The sequence below is a fragment of the Danio aesculapii genome, chromosome 12, assembly GCF_903798145.1.
Source record: "Danio aesculapii chromosome 12, fDanAes4.1, whole genome shotgun sequence".
In the NCBI taxonomy this organism is placed as follows: domain Eukaryota; kingdom Metazoa; phylum Chordata; class Actinopteri; order Cypriniformes; family Danionidae; genus Danio; species Danio aesculapii.
The window spans coordinates 25,968,300-25,983,570 of NC_079446.1; the positions used below are offsets into that span (position 1 = coordinate 25,968,300).

The 15,271-nt window shown below is 34.7% G+C and overlaps 1 protein-coding gene across 18 annotated transcripts in view; it reads left to right on the forward strand.

Annotated features, from left to right (window-relative positions):
• The window catches only part of nrxn1a (neurexin 1a), a 317,361-nt gene that overhangs the window by 13,001 nt on the left and 289,089 nt on the right, over window positions 1–15,271 (forward strand). For 13 of the 18 annotated variants that reach the window (XM_056468880.1, XM_056468881.1, XM_056468889.1 and 10 more), the window contains one exon: window positions 627–656. The exons of the other annotated variants lie outside the window; for them this stretch is intronic. In XM_056468880.1, coding sequence (XP_056324855.1) covers window positions 627–656 — 30 coding nt within the window. The remainder of the gene's footprint in view (window positions 1–626; window positions 657–15,271) is intronic. 18 annotated transcript variants of the gene reach the window in all.

Genomic DNA, 15,271 nt, shown 5'->3' on the forward strand with positions numbered 1-15,271 from the left:
TGAAACGTTCGCTGAAATGGAAAATCTGGGCAATCTTGAAGGTAAGTGGTGTAGATCAACTGCAAAATCTGCTAATTCTTACTAACAGAGTTAATAATGAGGCCGAAAAAATACATTCTCCATTTAGATTCATTCTTTTGGAGGTCTATATTTGTATTTTTCTATATTCTGGCTGTGGCTCACTTTAGTAAAGATGACATGGGTAACTTTGATTTATCCCAGCAGTAACTATTTTGTTATTACATCAATATTTTTGTGGCAAACCTTTGAATAAAAACATGCAACTTTAAGATCCCATCTGTGTATGTCATCTTCTTCCTGTGGAAGGTTGACCAGGCGGACGACATGTTTGATGTTTGGCGGCAACGAAGTGATTTTTTTTTTCTAATCTAGATTTGTCTCTTTCAAGTGTGACCTATAAAGCATTGCAACCGCTGGGTTGAGGAAATGCTTTCTGAATGTTCCCTCACACCCACTCTCTCCCTCACCTCTTGACCCTAAACCCCCCTTCCCACCCCGTACCGCGGGCATCTTCCATTCGGATGATGTCCGTGTGTCAATGTGACAAAAAAAACCTTCCCATGATCCCGTTCTCTGTGCTGACTGTGCTCTTGTCTTCCCTTAAGGTCTTGCGCACCTGATGATGGGCGACCAAGGTATGGGTTTAATTTCTTACTCACCTTTTTGCCTCCATCAGCCTCCTCCATCCTCTCTGCCTTTTTCTCTCTCACTGCCTTGTGCTGAATCCTCCTCATTCCCCTTCACCGCTGGTAGGGATTTACTGGGGCTGCTTTCTTTCTGGCTTGGCGCTGAGTCAATGGATGGTTTGGTCTTTTCCATTTTTTCTCCCCACCCTCTCTTCTGTCTCCCTCTTTCTCGCTCGCTCTCTCTTCCCTTCAGCTCATCACGCCGCTTCTTTTGCGCTTGAGTTTTTTTTTCCTCTCAACAGCCCCGCTATTCCATTGCTGCTTGCCAACTTCATTTTCATATAGAGGGGGAAAAAAAAAACTTTCAACCCAGTGGATGAAGTGAGTTACAGAGACTTCTCTCAGGGGTTTGTTCGCTCTTTGTAAATGTGCTCGCCTGTATTCTCCAGCTCTGAAAACTGGAAAGCATTAGCCATCTGTTCGATATTCATGCATTCTCCCTCATCTCTCTCATAGTCATGTTCTGGCATGTTTTTTTTTTGCGACAGGAAGCTTCCATTTCCACTGCCTGCCCTCTCTTGTTAGTTTATTTCTTTATTTAATTTTGGGTCCGCAATGCATGGAGTCTCTTCTAAACGTAACCTTTCATTTTTTTCTGTCTCTGAATCTAACACGCGGTCATGTTTCTGACTGTTGCCTCTTTCCTCTCCTTTGTATTTTCCTGTATCTCTCTGGACTTTCTCTTCATGGAACCATTATATCAATATCATAGGGAAAAGAAAAGGTATATAATGCTTCTTTCATACTATGTAATAATGTAGTTTAACTCTGTAAGCTCTTCATGTATATTTCTGTGGCTTTTCTTTTTTTTTTTATTTACACATGCATCTGTTTATTTGTGTGTTTGTGGAACTGAAGTCTCAATGAATTTTCTGTGTCACTGCCTAAAAATATGTCGCGGCTGGAAGGTAGGTGTGATGTCATGAAAATGAGTTGGCACCATTTTATGATGTCTCAACGAATACTGTGTAGGGATATACAAATAGAACTTATATGTACATTATTTTATCAGCAACACAGTTAAATATTAATAGATCAAGTGCAATATATATATGAAATAACCACACAAAATAATTGAAAGCACATACAGATTTGGGACGCATACAAATACACCTCAAATAAACAAAACAGGTAAGAGCACTTCATGATGTATAGAGTCTCATATTCTTAGAACATTCCATACAGTCTGTATGCACACATGCATATTGATTCAGTAGCTCTTTGATGTTCAAATGCAATTTTTGAGGAGTCCGGTGAGATCCAGCAGAGGTAAGTGAACCAAATCTGCACCGTCACCACAGCAAGCGCTCACACCCTGCACAGGCCACTGCATGCTGGTTTATTCACTGAACTTTAACACCACACACACAAACACAAACACACACAGACTGATGGGGTTTGAAATATGAGGGATCCGTGATTGGCGGTGCAGGTAGGTGTGCTTTCTGTCTTTCGCGGGTCTCTTGATTGTGCTCTTTAAGGCATTGACACCCAGGCCATCGCACTATCCTGAATGGGCTAATGCCCACAGGAGATGTTGCGGCTTCAGGCTTTTCTTAGCACATTTGAATACATTTTCAAAGGCATTTATACTTTTCTCTCATTCCATTTTCTCATAGAAAATTGGTTTTCATCTGTCTGTAAAATTGAATCAAATGATGCGTGTGGCGGCTGACCTTGCCAGCAGGGTCACGATGGCTTTATCAAATGAATTTTGCATTGTGTTATTTGTCTGTGGATATATGTTTGCGTTTGAGGAGCGGAGCTGTTCTAGAGAAATGAAATGAAGTGAAATTTGCATTTCTTGTTCATTTACATTCTGTTTATTGTTTGCGTAGCATCTTCCTAATTGCACACATTCCGTTACGTGCTCCAGTGAAGTCCTGCAATTAAATTGAAACAATTACAACACAGATTTACCAATAATTGAGGCTTAATTAATAACCAGGCGGCACATAATATAATCAAGAGATGGAGGAAAACTTCTGTTTTCTCTCAATCCAGATATTGGGATCTTCCGTTGAGCTCTGCATTGCTGAGAATATAAATGACTTATTCACTAAATGATAGCTATTCAGTTTGAACTCTTATTACTCCTATTTAAATGTAAAATTACATTAATTGCTGAAAAGGAATAAAGTCAATATTTTTTTTCACTGAAGTTTTATATTTTAATTAGGCTTTGCATGTACAGTTGAAGTCAGAATTATTAGCCCCCCCTGTTTATTTTCCCCCCATTACTATTTAACTGAGAGAAGGAGAGAAAATTTAACGATTTTTTCAACACATTTCTAAACATAATAGTTTTAATAACTCATTTCTATAAACTGAATTATTTTATCTTTGCCATGAAGATTACAGTAAATAATATTTTTCTAGATATTTTTCAATATACTAGTTTTCAGTATATTGATGGTTTGTTCTGCAGACAATCTGAAAAAAAAAAAATAGCCTAAAGGGGCTAATACTTTTGACCTTAAAATGTTTCTTAAAAAAAAGTAAACTTATTTTATTCTAGCCAAAATAAGACAAATAATACTTTCTCCAGAAGAAAAGAAAATATTATCAGACATGCTATGAAAACTTTCTTTGTCTGTTAAACATCATTTGGGAAATATATAAAGAAGAAAAAAAATCAAAGAGGGGCTAATAATTCTGTCTTCAACTGTATATGATAACTAAAGTTATGGAAAAAAGGTTTTAGTTTAAGCTTTTCTGTTTCTCCCAAAGGAGTGTTTAAATTTGTGATAAAGTTCTTCGGCGGAAAACAGGAAAAGCGCATCTATCAGCCTGCGATTTCACATGCTTGTCATCTTAGCATTCGTAATGAAAGTTTTGGCTGGTTTTCACAAAAAAGCCTCGTAATATTTGGAATGTTAAAAAAAACAGTCCGTGTTAAAGTCTTACAGTGTCATACTATTTACTGAAAAGCAGTTTAGTGAATATACCACCAAGAAATAGGAGAATAAAACACTCTAATGTTAAATATCAGTATTTTTTGTTTTCTTGTTTCCATTTGTTATACTGCAGTATTGTTAGATGTAAAGGTAACTTGCAATCAACTTCATCTAGTCATTCCAAATTTAAATTCAAATTTTATTTGTCAGATACACAGTCATACACAATATGAAACGCAGTGAAATGCTTACACAACCACTCGTGACTAAAATTAACAGTTTCACTATAATTATAACAATAAGAATCTAAACTATGAAGAAATAGAAATAAGAACTAGCATATCACTTTATTTTGATGGTCCCTTTAATGCATTTTATTGAATTTAAGTTACATTGCATCTACATGCCAACTGCTAACTCATTAGATTTTAAGTAGACTGATAGGTTAGGGTTAGGGTTAGTGAAAGTTGACATGTACTTGCAAAGTTTCTTATAGTCAGTTAAATGTCTGTTGAAGGAGCAGTATCAGATATTAAGCAGACAGTCTACTAATACTCAAATGAGAAGTAATTGGTATGTAGTTAGCAATGCAATGCAACTTATAGTCAACAAAATGTGCATTAGGGACCATCAAAATTAAGTGTCACCAGAAATAGTTGTTATTAAAAAATAAAGGCAAATGTAAAATATTAAAAGACTTTAGAGACAGCATGTGCCTGTAGAAAAAAGTACAAAATATAAAAGAGCTATCTGTACAAACAGAAACATAGAAGTGTTTCTAACAAAGTGTCAGGAGAGGAAGGAGCGTGTCCATTTAAATATGTTTACTGTAATGTATCAAATAATTTTGTGAAAATGAAATTTTAAAAAAGGGTGAAATTCCATTGTTCCATTGTCATTGAACGATTACATTTTTGTACACACACACTGGCACACTTGACTTGTAGTTATGAAATATACGGTATGAAAAGATCATAATAAATGACATTATATTTTAAGTAATTAAATTTTTTTCCACAATTGAGTAAAATCAGAAAGTGGGATATTTAAAATTAACACAAAACCCAAAATACTTTTATATGTCATCAAATAATTCAAGTTCTAAATCTGAATGACAGCAATTTTTACTATATTTCATTTTAGTGGGGCTCTATCTGTAAGTTATGGTAAAAATGTGTGATAGTCATTTTTGCACAGAAATTTTAGATTAATTAAACAGTAGTAAAAACTTGTATTGAACATTTATTTTTATTGCTATTATTATTATTATTATTATTATTTATTTTGTATAATTAAAATAATAATTATAAAAATATTGATAATGATGATGATAATAATAATAATAATAATAATAATAATAAATATAATAATAATAATAATATTTATTTTGTATTATTGTTATTATGATAATAATAATAATAATAATATTATTATTATTATTATTATTATTATTATTATTATTATTATTATTATTATTATTATATTTATTATTATTTTTATTATTATTTTTATTTAACTGTTATCTTTTGGCCTATAAATAGCTACATCGGTCAATTTATTTATAAAGGTTTTCATTTATTTTTTTTATCTCTGTTGTCTGTGTAATTGTAATCCAATTGCCTTTAATATGATACTGGGTCATGTATTTGGAGACCTTTGAAGATCAGGGCTCTTTGAGCAGTGTCCTTGCTTTCAGCATGACTGAACTCCATGCCCTTCCTTAGATTTTTTTAATGTTTATGTGCGCTTCCCTCTGGGAATGCATAAGCCCATTTTTACGTGACATTAGCTGGATCGAAGACAAGTGCAAATATCTTATTAAAAGATGTGCCACGCAGCATAGATGAAGTGTGCGTCTGTGAGATTGTGCTTGTCTGCTCTTTGCAGCCGCATTACCGTCGTTCCTTATGCTAAGTTGCTTTGGGGAGGATAAAAGATGTGCGGTAATACGGGTGGTGCTCAGAAGGCCGGTGGGTCTAATTGCTGTCATTTCACACAGAGAGAAGCCTGTGAAGCTGAATCGTTGCTGCAGGCGCTGTAAAGCCCGGTTCACAGGTGGGACTACACTGACTCCAAATTAGAATTCCTTAAGTCTAATTGACGTGACGGCATAAAGAATACCAACAGCTTGAGTATTTATAGCAAATCCTCTGAATGGTAACCTCCCTGCACCTGTTTAAATGAGAAGTGTTGTGGTAAATGTGCGAAATTCGTTCTATTCCTGAAAAGTCTTTATGCATTTGCTCTCATTTTCAACCTAGTCACAGTGGAAATATGTTTCTATGCGTACAATTTTGCTAAATCTTATCTGCCTACCTCACAAGCTCCAGAGTCAGTAAAGCACCTTCTGGACATTTTCATTCAAATTATGATTGAGGCAGATAATTGGACTAGTGATCAATGAGGATTCTTACACAATAGGCTATTTTGCTATGTTCTCAAATGGCTTTTACCATAGTGTATGTACTGTATTGTATATAAATACATATTCCATCATACAGTACACCTATTGCTTTTCTGGTATAGTAGCTGAACTGGTGTAGTGTTACAATTGTGATGCTGAGGAAAACATGACTAAGACCATTTAAGGCAAATCATTTTACTAGCCAAACATCTTTGAAACACCTCTCAGGCAGCTTTTTCAGTCATACAAACACAGCTATCTTTCTGAATGGACAACCATCAAATTCTCCTAAGCTGTTCAACAAGCTTATTATTACATTTTATATTTGAAATTGCCAATGAAATCTGACAACATCTGTCTCATAAATTTGCTTTCTTATTGTCAGACAGTGTACCAAATGCATGTGCTCCACTCAGCTGGACATTTCATTTTTAAGCTGCCATGATAAAGCAATGTAATAAAGCATTGGAAGGGGCACGTTTAACATATTTTGGACAAAATTAAAAGGTTAGAACATCCAAAAATTGTATTTATTATTTTAATTACTCACCCTTATATCATTTTAACCCCCTGAGATTTTTGCTCATCTTAGGAAAACAAGCTAAAATATTTTAGGTGAAATTTGAGGGCTACCTATCTCCATAGACAGCAATGGCCTGAAGATAAGATTAGATTAGATTAGATTCAACCTTATTGTCATTACACATGTACAAGTACAAGGCAACGAGATGCAGTTTCGGTCTAACCAGCAGTGCAATAGCAGCAAGTGCAGGATATAGGTGTAAGTTATAAAGTGCAGTTATAGAAAGACTATGGTAATATTTACAGATGGATGTACTATGAACATTATATACAGGTTGTATTAGCTATGAACAGAGATTTACAATAAATGAATATATGTACAGGATGCTATTAATAATCAGAAGTGTGCAGGTAGATAAACATAATTACAAATGTCCGTGTGCTGTGGGTATGTACAGTTCAAATAAATGAGTCAGTTCAAAGAATATGTGCAAATTTTAAATGTGCAAATGTTTAATGATGATGAGTGCAGTGATTGTGAGGAGTATAAGTTAGAGGAGTGTGGGGGTGTATTGGGGAGGCAAAAGAGTCAGTGAGGGGCAGAGTTCATAATAATAATAATAATAATAATAATAATAATAATATTAATAATAATAATAATATTAATAATAATAATAATACTCCTCAAAACAGACCATATGCCTTCAGTCATTCTTACTTTTTAGAGAATATATTTGTGCAGACATAAACCAAAATAATGACTTCATGTAACGGTTTCTTCTTCTCAGTGTCAGTATAGGGTGCACGTTCACAAAAGAATTGCGCTTTTTATTTATGTGATGCTTGATTGCGCTGCTGACATATGCCTTAGATGTGCCTGTGCTTTATTTTGAGCAGAGGAAGATGCTCTAGGACATCAGTGGTATACATCAGTGCAAAGTGGTTGTGAATGCCCCTCCTATACTGACACTGAGGAGAAGAAATTGTTGAATTTTTTTTTGAATACATCAAAAAAATTAGAGAATACATTTGTGCACACATAAACCAAAATAATGACTTTCTTTAACGGTTTCCACTTCTCAGTGTTAGTATAGGGTGCGTGTTCATGAAAGTATTGCGCTTTTCATTCATGTCACGCTTGATTGCACTGCTGGATATATACCTCGGATGTGCTCCTGGGCATCAGGGGTATACATCAGTGCATAGTGCTTCTGAACGCCGATCATGTACTGACACTAAGGAGAAGAAACTGTTGAAAAATGCAGTTTAATTTTTTTTATGTGCACAAAAATAATCTCACAGCTTCATAATATTTCACTTAAACTACTGAAGAGACACAGACTTTGACATGCACCTTTTTGGATGCTGAATGAGTCGGGCCTATTGCTGTCAATGGAGGATCAGGTAGCTCTCGGATTTCATACAAAATATTGGAAACACTTTAGTTTAGATCACAGTTTATCACTGAATTATTACCTATTATTACGATATTAACTTTTCATTAGTAGTTATAAAGTATGAACTTGCATCTTTGATCCTACTCAAAACCTAAACCCTTACTAACTATTAATAAACAGCTGATTAGTAGTTTATTAAGCTAGTGGTGTTATTTATAGTGAGTTATGACCTAAGCTAAAGTGTTACCAAAATATCTTAATTCGTGTTCTGAAGATAAATGAAGGTCTTGGGGTTGGAACGACATGAGAGTGAGTAATTATTGACAGAGTTAAATATTTTGGGTGAACCATCCCTTTAAGCATTATTTAGTGGCACACACAACATATTGTTTTGCAATTGTTTTGCAATAAATGATAGTAAAGCAATCAGACAATTTTTTTTTTGGCATTAACATTATTATAAGACAGTTGTTGTCAGATTTAATTTGTTTAATCGTAAGATTCAACTTTAAGATGTTCCCTCATTCAAAAAGAAGTGCTTGCGTGACAAAAAAAATACTGTAGCTCCCTGAGAGGCATTTCAAAGATGTTTACTGATTGAAATAACTTGAATTACAAGGACTTTGTTTTTATACAATGTATACAAGTCAAGTGGGGACAGGGGGAGGGTGCAAGTTTGGACAAGACATAGCACACAAATAATACCACATTTGCCACTGACAAAACAAAATATTAGTACCTTTTAGTATTCCTTGTGTACATGTCATCGGACAAGTACACTCAAACTTATTCAGGAACAATATTTATCAAGATTTTGGAAATAAAATAAGAAACAGTCACATTAATTTTACTAATTTTTTGTTGCGATCAAAATGTATCCAGCCAGCTCTTTCCATTTACTACATTTAGGTTTTGGTATGATGTAGAAAAATGCTGTGCTGGCTGCTTACGGTAGTTTGTTCTTTGCCAAGAAATGCACCTCTGATACTATCACTCACTTGTGTCATTGTCACAGATGACCCTGAGTGTGATAGAAAGAAGAAAGCCTACTGTGACGTGTTGATCAATACGTATTTAAAATCCCATTACGCCTGCCGTTGCACATCGGATGCCTCGTTAATGTAATTACACAAGTGGAACGGCCTCTTAAATTACTACAACCATACCTTTGCTGACTTGCCACTGTCGCATTCATTCATACATTGTAATGTATTAAATGACACACAATGGAAATTATGCAAGTGGTGAAAAACACGCCACTGGGTTTGTGTCGTGAAAAAAATCAACCTGCTAGCTGCTACAGTAAACCACTATGTCAATATTTAGGAATAAATCAATATCACTACCTCACAGACACAGGTGATTAAGGATTAAATGATGGTAATCAACCCTGTACAATGATTTGTGTGGGGGCACAACACAAGCACAAAACTGGCTACTCTTAGCAAGTCACACAAGGTCACACGTTCTAGTTATAAGCACTTTCTGCAATCTAACAGCACTTCATCCATCATAAATCCCATCACCTTACTCTGTGCTCATTCAACGCTCTTTGACATAAAACTTCAAAGATTTTTTTTATAAGGAAGAGAGGCAGTGTTTCAGGCTTTCTGCCAATTGAAACTGATGTTGCTTGAAAAAAAAATAGAAATAAAAAATGCAAAGAAGAACAAAAAGAAGGATTTTTGGAGAAAGTTTTTTAGTGTTATTTATAGGTTTAATACTGCCTGCAGACTGCCAGTCTTCATATCTACAAGACACCAGTCCTATGCTAGACCTTATCTTAAATTGGGTGCACATTTCAATCAAACACAGACAGTCAGTTGGAATCGCTTCGGATGATATTTGACTCAAAAGAAATAAATAAATGGGTAAAATATTAGAACGTCAATGTCAAGTGTTTGCGTGTCATCTTTTTTTTTTTTTTTCTCGTAGCAGTGGAGTTTTGTTTGTAGGTATTTCCTCTCATTTAAGAGATGGAAGGGTCATTCTGTCTTGATAATTTCTGAAGCACTCTCCACATGCATTTCAAACCACTTCAGGCTGAAAGCAAGATTTGTGCGGCAGAATTGAGACGATACATGTGAAGTGAGACACTTTGGGATAATTTGATATTTTTAAAATGAGATCTAAATTACTAAGCTGACCTCAATAATTATTCAATTTGATCTGTTTTGAACAATTGAAGGACTGCATCATGTAAAATTTATCAATTAAAAATGTCTACACTGTTAAACCTTAATGAATAGAATTTTTAGTAATAGTTTCCCCATTATGTATCATTTAATATTTGATTTATTTGTGTGAGACACAAACCTGCCGTAGAATAAATATATCTAGGCATAGCTAAAAATAAACATCCTTAAACATCCTAATTTGTCAGTTTAACTAAGTTGTATTGACTATACTATAAATGTAGGACTTATATTTTGAGGGGAGGAGACAAAAAATAAGCCTGTTTTGTAAACCAGAGAGTGTTCACATCTCATCAGAAAGCAAAATGTGGAATATACAGATTCTAAATTGATTCCACCCCAATAAGGCATAAAGTTGATTTTGAATGTAGCTTAGTGTCTCTCAACCATGTTTCTGAAGGACCACAAGCTCTGCACGTTTTCCATGTCTCCTTAACCAAACACACCTGATTGAGATCATCAGCTCCCTAGCTGAGACTGAAAGACAAAGGAGACATCCAAAACATGCAGTGTTGGTGGTCCTCCTGGACTGTGGTTGAGAAACACTGGTTTAGCATGTATATTGTGAAATTTAACAACAGACATAAACTTTTATGCAGAGATGGATCATTTCTGGTTTTCGTATTTGTTAAAGCTTCAAAATACAACTCGAATACAAAATTTCTGTCATACTCTTTTGTTGAGTATTCAATATATCATTCCAAATGTGATCAAAATCAAGCTTTTCATTCTGTGGATCATTTCTGTGAGCATATAAAATAGTTTCTAGAATTTTTGAACTCACCTAAGGCATGTACTTACAGCATATAGAACAATTTAACTTTAAATAAATACACAAAAGGGTAGCATGGTGGCACAGTGGGTGGCACAATTGCCTCACAGCAAAAAGGTTGCTGGTTCGAGCCCCTGCTGAGCCAATTGGCATTTCTGTGTGGAGTTTGCATGTACTTCCCGTGTTGGGTTTCTTCTGGGTGCTCCAGTTTCCCCCAAAGACATGCGCTATAGCTGAATTGAATAAGCTAAATTGGTTGTAGTGTATGTGAGTGTGTGCAAGAGTGTGTGGGTGTTTCCCAGTGTTGGGTTGTGGCTGGAAGGGCCACAAAGAGTAAAACAAATTTTACTCCAACCACTTCGGTTAAATTCCAGCCACTTGGGTTGTGGCTGGAAGGGCCACAAAGAGTAAAACATGTGCTGGATAAGTTGGTGGTTCATTCCGCTGTGGAAACCCCTGATTAATAAAGAGACTTAGCTGAAATGAAAATTAATTAATGAATAAATGCACAAAATCTGTGCACTGTAATCCATACAGTATTTTTAGAATCCATATTGATATGAGGGACACCAATTCAAACCTGTATATAAAAACCATCTATTTATTGAAAGTTCTTGGAATCCTCTTTGATGTCTTTCTTTGTGATAAAACCAGTGCTTGTTACAAATTCAAAGCTGTTTTATGACAGTAAAATCAAATGTCCAGTTGCACTTTCCTGCTTTATCACAGATTTGTGTCATGTGCATTGGAATAAGAAATCTGAATTTCTGGATCTGAATTATATTTTGAGCAGTTTTTAAATTAAATTGATGTAATTTTAATTTACTGTTATAATTAATTTAATTTTATATACTGTTAATTTTAAAAGACTGTTAATGCAACACATTGTCATTTAGACTATTTTACCTCTTTTGAAATTTCTGTGATTGTGCTGATTGTATTTAGCTGTCATGTTTTTTTTCCATTATATTGTAGATCATTTTAAGCATTGGTTATGGTTAGTTTTAGAGATAGTAGTGGAGTAATGGACTCACATCTTTTTAATGCTGTACTGTTAAAAAATTTATTATTTCCTGCACGTTTTATTTAATTTTAACTGTTGTTATGTTAGAGAGTATAGGTGTGGGGGATCTTAAAATCTGCAGTATGTAATTTACAGATGAAATGATAAAAGTGCGTTGATTGTAGCATAAAAGATTTGCAAAATAATTCCAGTGAACCACTGTCATGTTTTTGCTTGCAGTGCATGTATTGAATGTTAATTTATAGTTCACTAATACTAATATAAAAACATTTATACAGAATTTATGCGTCGAATACAAAAATAGAGCTTTGAGGTGGCAAAATAGGTAGATTTCTTATGTTTATTGCAAAAAAAGAGCCTAAAATATATTTTGCCATTATTTACAGAAGAAACCCACTCGAATTCCATTCAATGTTACAATTTATATAGTGAAAAATTGTGTCAGGGATCTTTACAAAAATCGTTTAATGACATTAAATATTCGAATACTAATTAATATAACAATAAATCTTATATCATATTTTGCCACAATCCTTTTAACCACTAATCACCAAAGAATTTTGTGTTATGCAATGAACACTGTACTAGTGTTTGAATGTCTTATATCATATTTTGCCAATATCCTTTTAACTACTAATTACCTCTGAATGTTGTGTTATGCAATGAATGTGTTTGAATATCTTATATCATATTTTGCCACTGTCCTTTTAACCACTAATTACCAATGAATTTAGTGTTATGCAGTGAATACTAGTATTCTAATAGACAACAGTAAATATCCTGACTCTGAAAATCTGAATCAAGCATTCTACTGAATTTTCAAACAACGCTGTTCAATGTTAGTGAATTGAATTATACTGTAATACGTTTCTGGAAAAGAAAATACACATAATAATAGATGAGGAAGCCCAAGTGTCCCAGTCCATCCTACACCTATGCTTGTGTTTTCAGCAGATAATGCGAAGGATTTATTGCGGTGGTTATTTCCCAACATTTATTCAATTGAAGCAGTCCGTAATGGAGGACAGCTCATTTCGTGCGGTTCAGAGGCATGGCTAACCCCATCAGAGCAGCAGACATTTTAGGATTGTGTCTGGGCTAAAGGTGCTGAATACTCAGACAGTCAGGGGACCGCGATGAGTTCACTGTCGCCGTTTATGTAGAGCCGATCATTGTTAATAAGATGATTTTCTCATTAAATTCCTATAATGAAATTAAAAAGTAATCAGCAGATGTCATTCATGCGTTTTTGCGATTGGGGGTTTTATCCTCGAGAAGGTTTTTGGTAGGTCAGTCTAGCCACTTTAATCTCAAATGCCACTATTCCAGACCAATTCAAAATGTATTACCCACCTCTTCTAAATGGATTTAAACCCGACACTGACATTGGTGGCCCCAATTTGCCAGTTTCAATCCGGCATACTGAAATGGAGGAATATAATGTTCACAGTTGATATTTAGGAAATCAAGCCACAATATTGTGTAGATATCTCATTCATCTGTACATATATACCTAATTAAGTTAAAGGGATAGTTCACCCGATAATGAAAATGTATGCAGGTAATTAAAATGTACTCTCCCTGAAGGGATTCCAAACATTTATGATCCTCTTTCTTCTGTTAACCCATTTAAGCCCACCGCCAACTATAGTTGCCAAAGTTCATAGTCGCCATTTTCCTTTTATGAGTAATTTTCTACATGTTATCCATGTTTAGTTTCTCATTGAGATGCAAGCAAAAAAGGAATTGATTTACTTACTGTCAGATGAGGCCTTCAACTTCCTACCCCTAATTTCAGGATGCAAAATGGATGCAAACCCTCCCAAATAAGGGAAATTTTCACAATACTAAACATTATTTTTTGCTCACAAATGTATATCAACATAATCATGAAGGTCTCTAGATTCAAGCAAATAAAACAAATCGTTCAAGAGATCTATAGTTTTTTGTATACTTTGTCAAATGTTGGTGGACAAATAAATTTTAAGTACATAAATCATTGGAAATTAGGTAATAATGTGTTAATAAGTTAATAAATAAAGGTGGTCCTGTTTAATGATTTTTGCTTTCATAATACCCCATCTAAACATAACTTAACCATTTAACCATTTAAAGTTAAAGTGCTGAGTGAACAAATAAAGAACTCTTGCTGTTAAAAAGCAGAATCACTGAAGAAAAATTGAATCACAACTTTAGGCCCTGCTGCATGAAACCATTTTAAAAACATGGGCACAAATGGATTAATCGCAAAAGAAAATGTTTTTTGAAGACAGCTGAAATCTGAAACATTTACAAATTCTATGGAAGTCAGTAGTTACAGGTTTCCAGCTTTCTTTAAAATATCTTCTGTTATTTGTAACAGAAGAAAGAAAGTAAATGGTTGAATAAATGAGTACAAACTTTGTGTGGACTGTCCCTTTAAGAGGATTTCTTCTTTGATTTTTGTAAAAGAAAGATGGCACTTCCAGTATTATTCCAGTGCCATTTATATTTGCTGCGAGCCATCAAGTAATAGCTACCAACATTTGAATATTATATGTAATTATGTGTATAATTATGCGTAATAGCATATTTATTTCAAGCATTACATTACGATCTAAATGACCCTCAACAAAACAGTGTGATGATTACCAGATATCATGGCAACACATGACACAGTGCAAAGTGTTAGACTGCAATCACTGAGTCAAAAAAAAAAAAAAAAGGGACAGAACGGCTGTGTAGCAAGAGGGAGGAATAGATAGACTTTGTGTTTCTCTCCTTTGGAGTTGAAGCAACACTTTTATCTTGTTGAAGGAGAGGACCATGCTGAGCCTAATTTGCTGGAGCAATGCTCTGTGGCAGTATTTTTCCATCAGGTCAAGCTATTTTGAAATACCCTCAAGGTGTGATAGTGCTTGGATTCATTGTTGTGGTGTGCCTGCCAGAATGTCATTACCAGCGATGGTAGGTGGGTTTCTATCCTCATCCATTGCGCCGCACGTCTCATGCATGCTGGGCTGACTTGATAGCTGATATAACCTTTTGGAGGAGATTTAGGATGTTGTGCTGTAAACATTTAATTAGTTTAAGTCTATGGCTGGCTTTTGATAGTGATTGACACTCTTGATTCGTGTGCAGCGTAGAGGAAGATGCTTAGTGTCAAAACTGAAGCTTTCCAAGCTGCAAACAGCTCCTAATTAAAGTGGAAGCATTTTGTTTGCAGTGTTGCTTGTTTTTTTCCATCTCATTGGATGGCATGTAGGTAAAACTGCATGCGATTAATGGGACAGTTGACTAAAACACTGAAAATCCTGTCATTTACTCACCCTCCACTTGTTTTGAACCTATTTGTGTTTCTTTCTTTTGTTGAA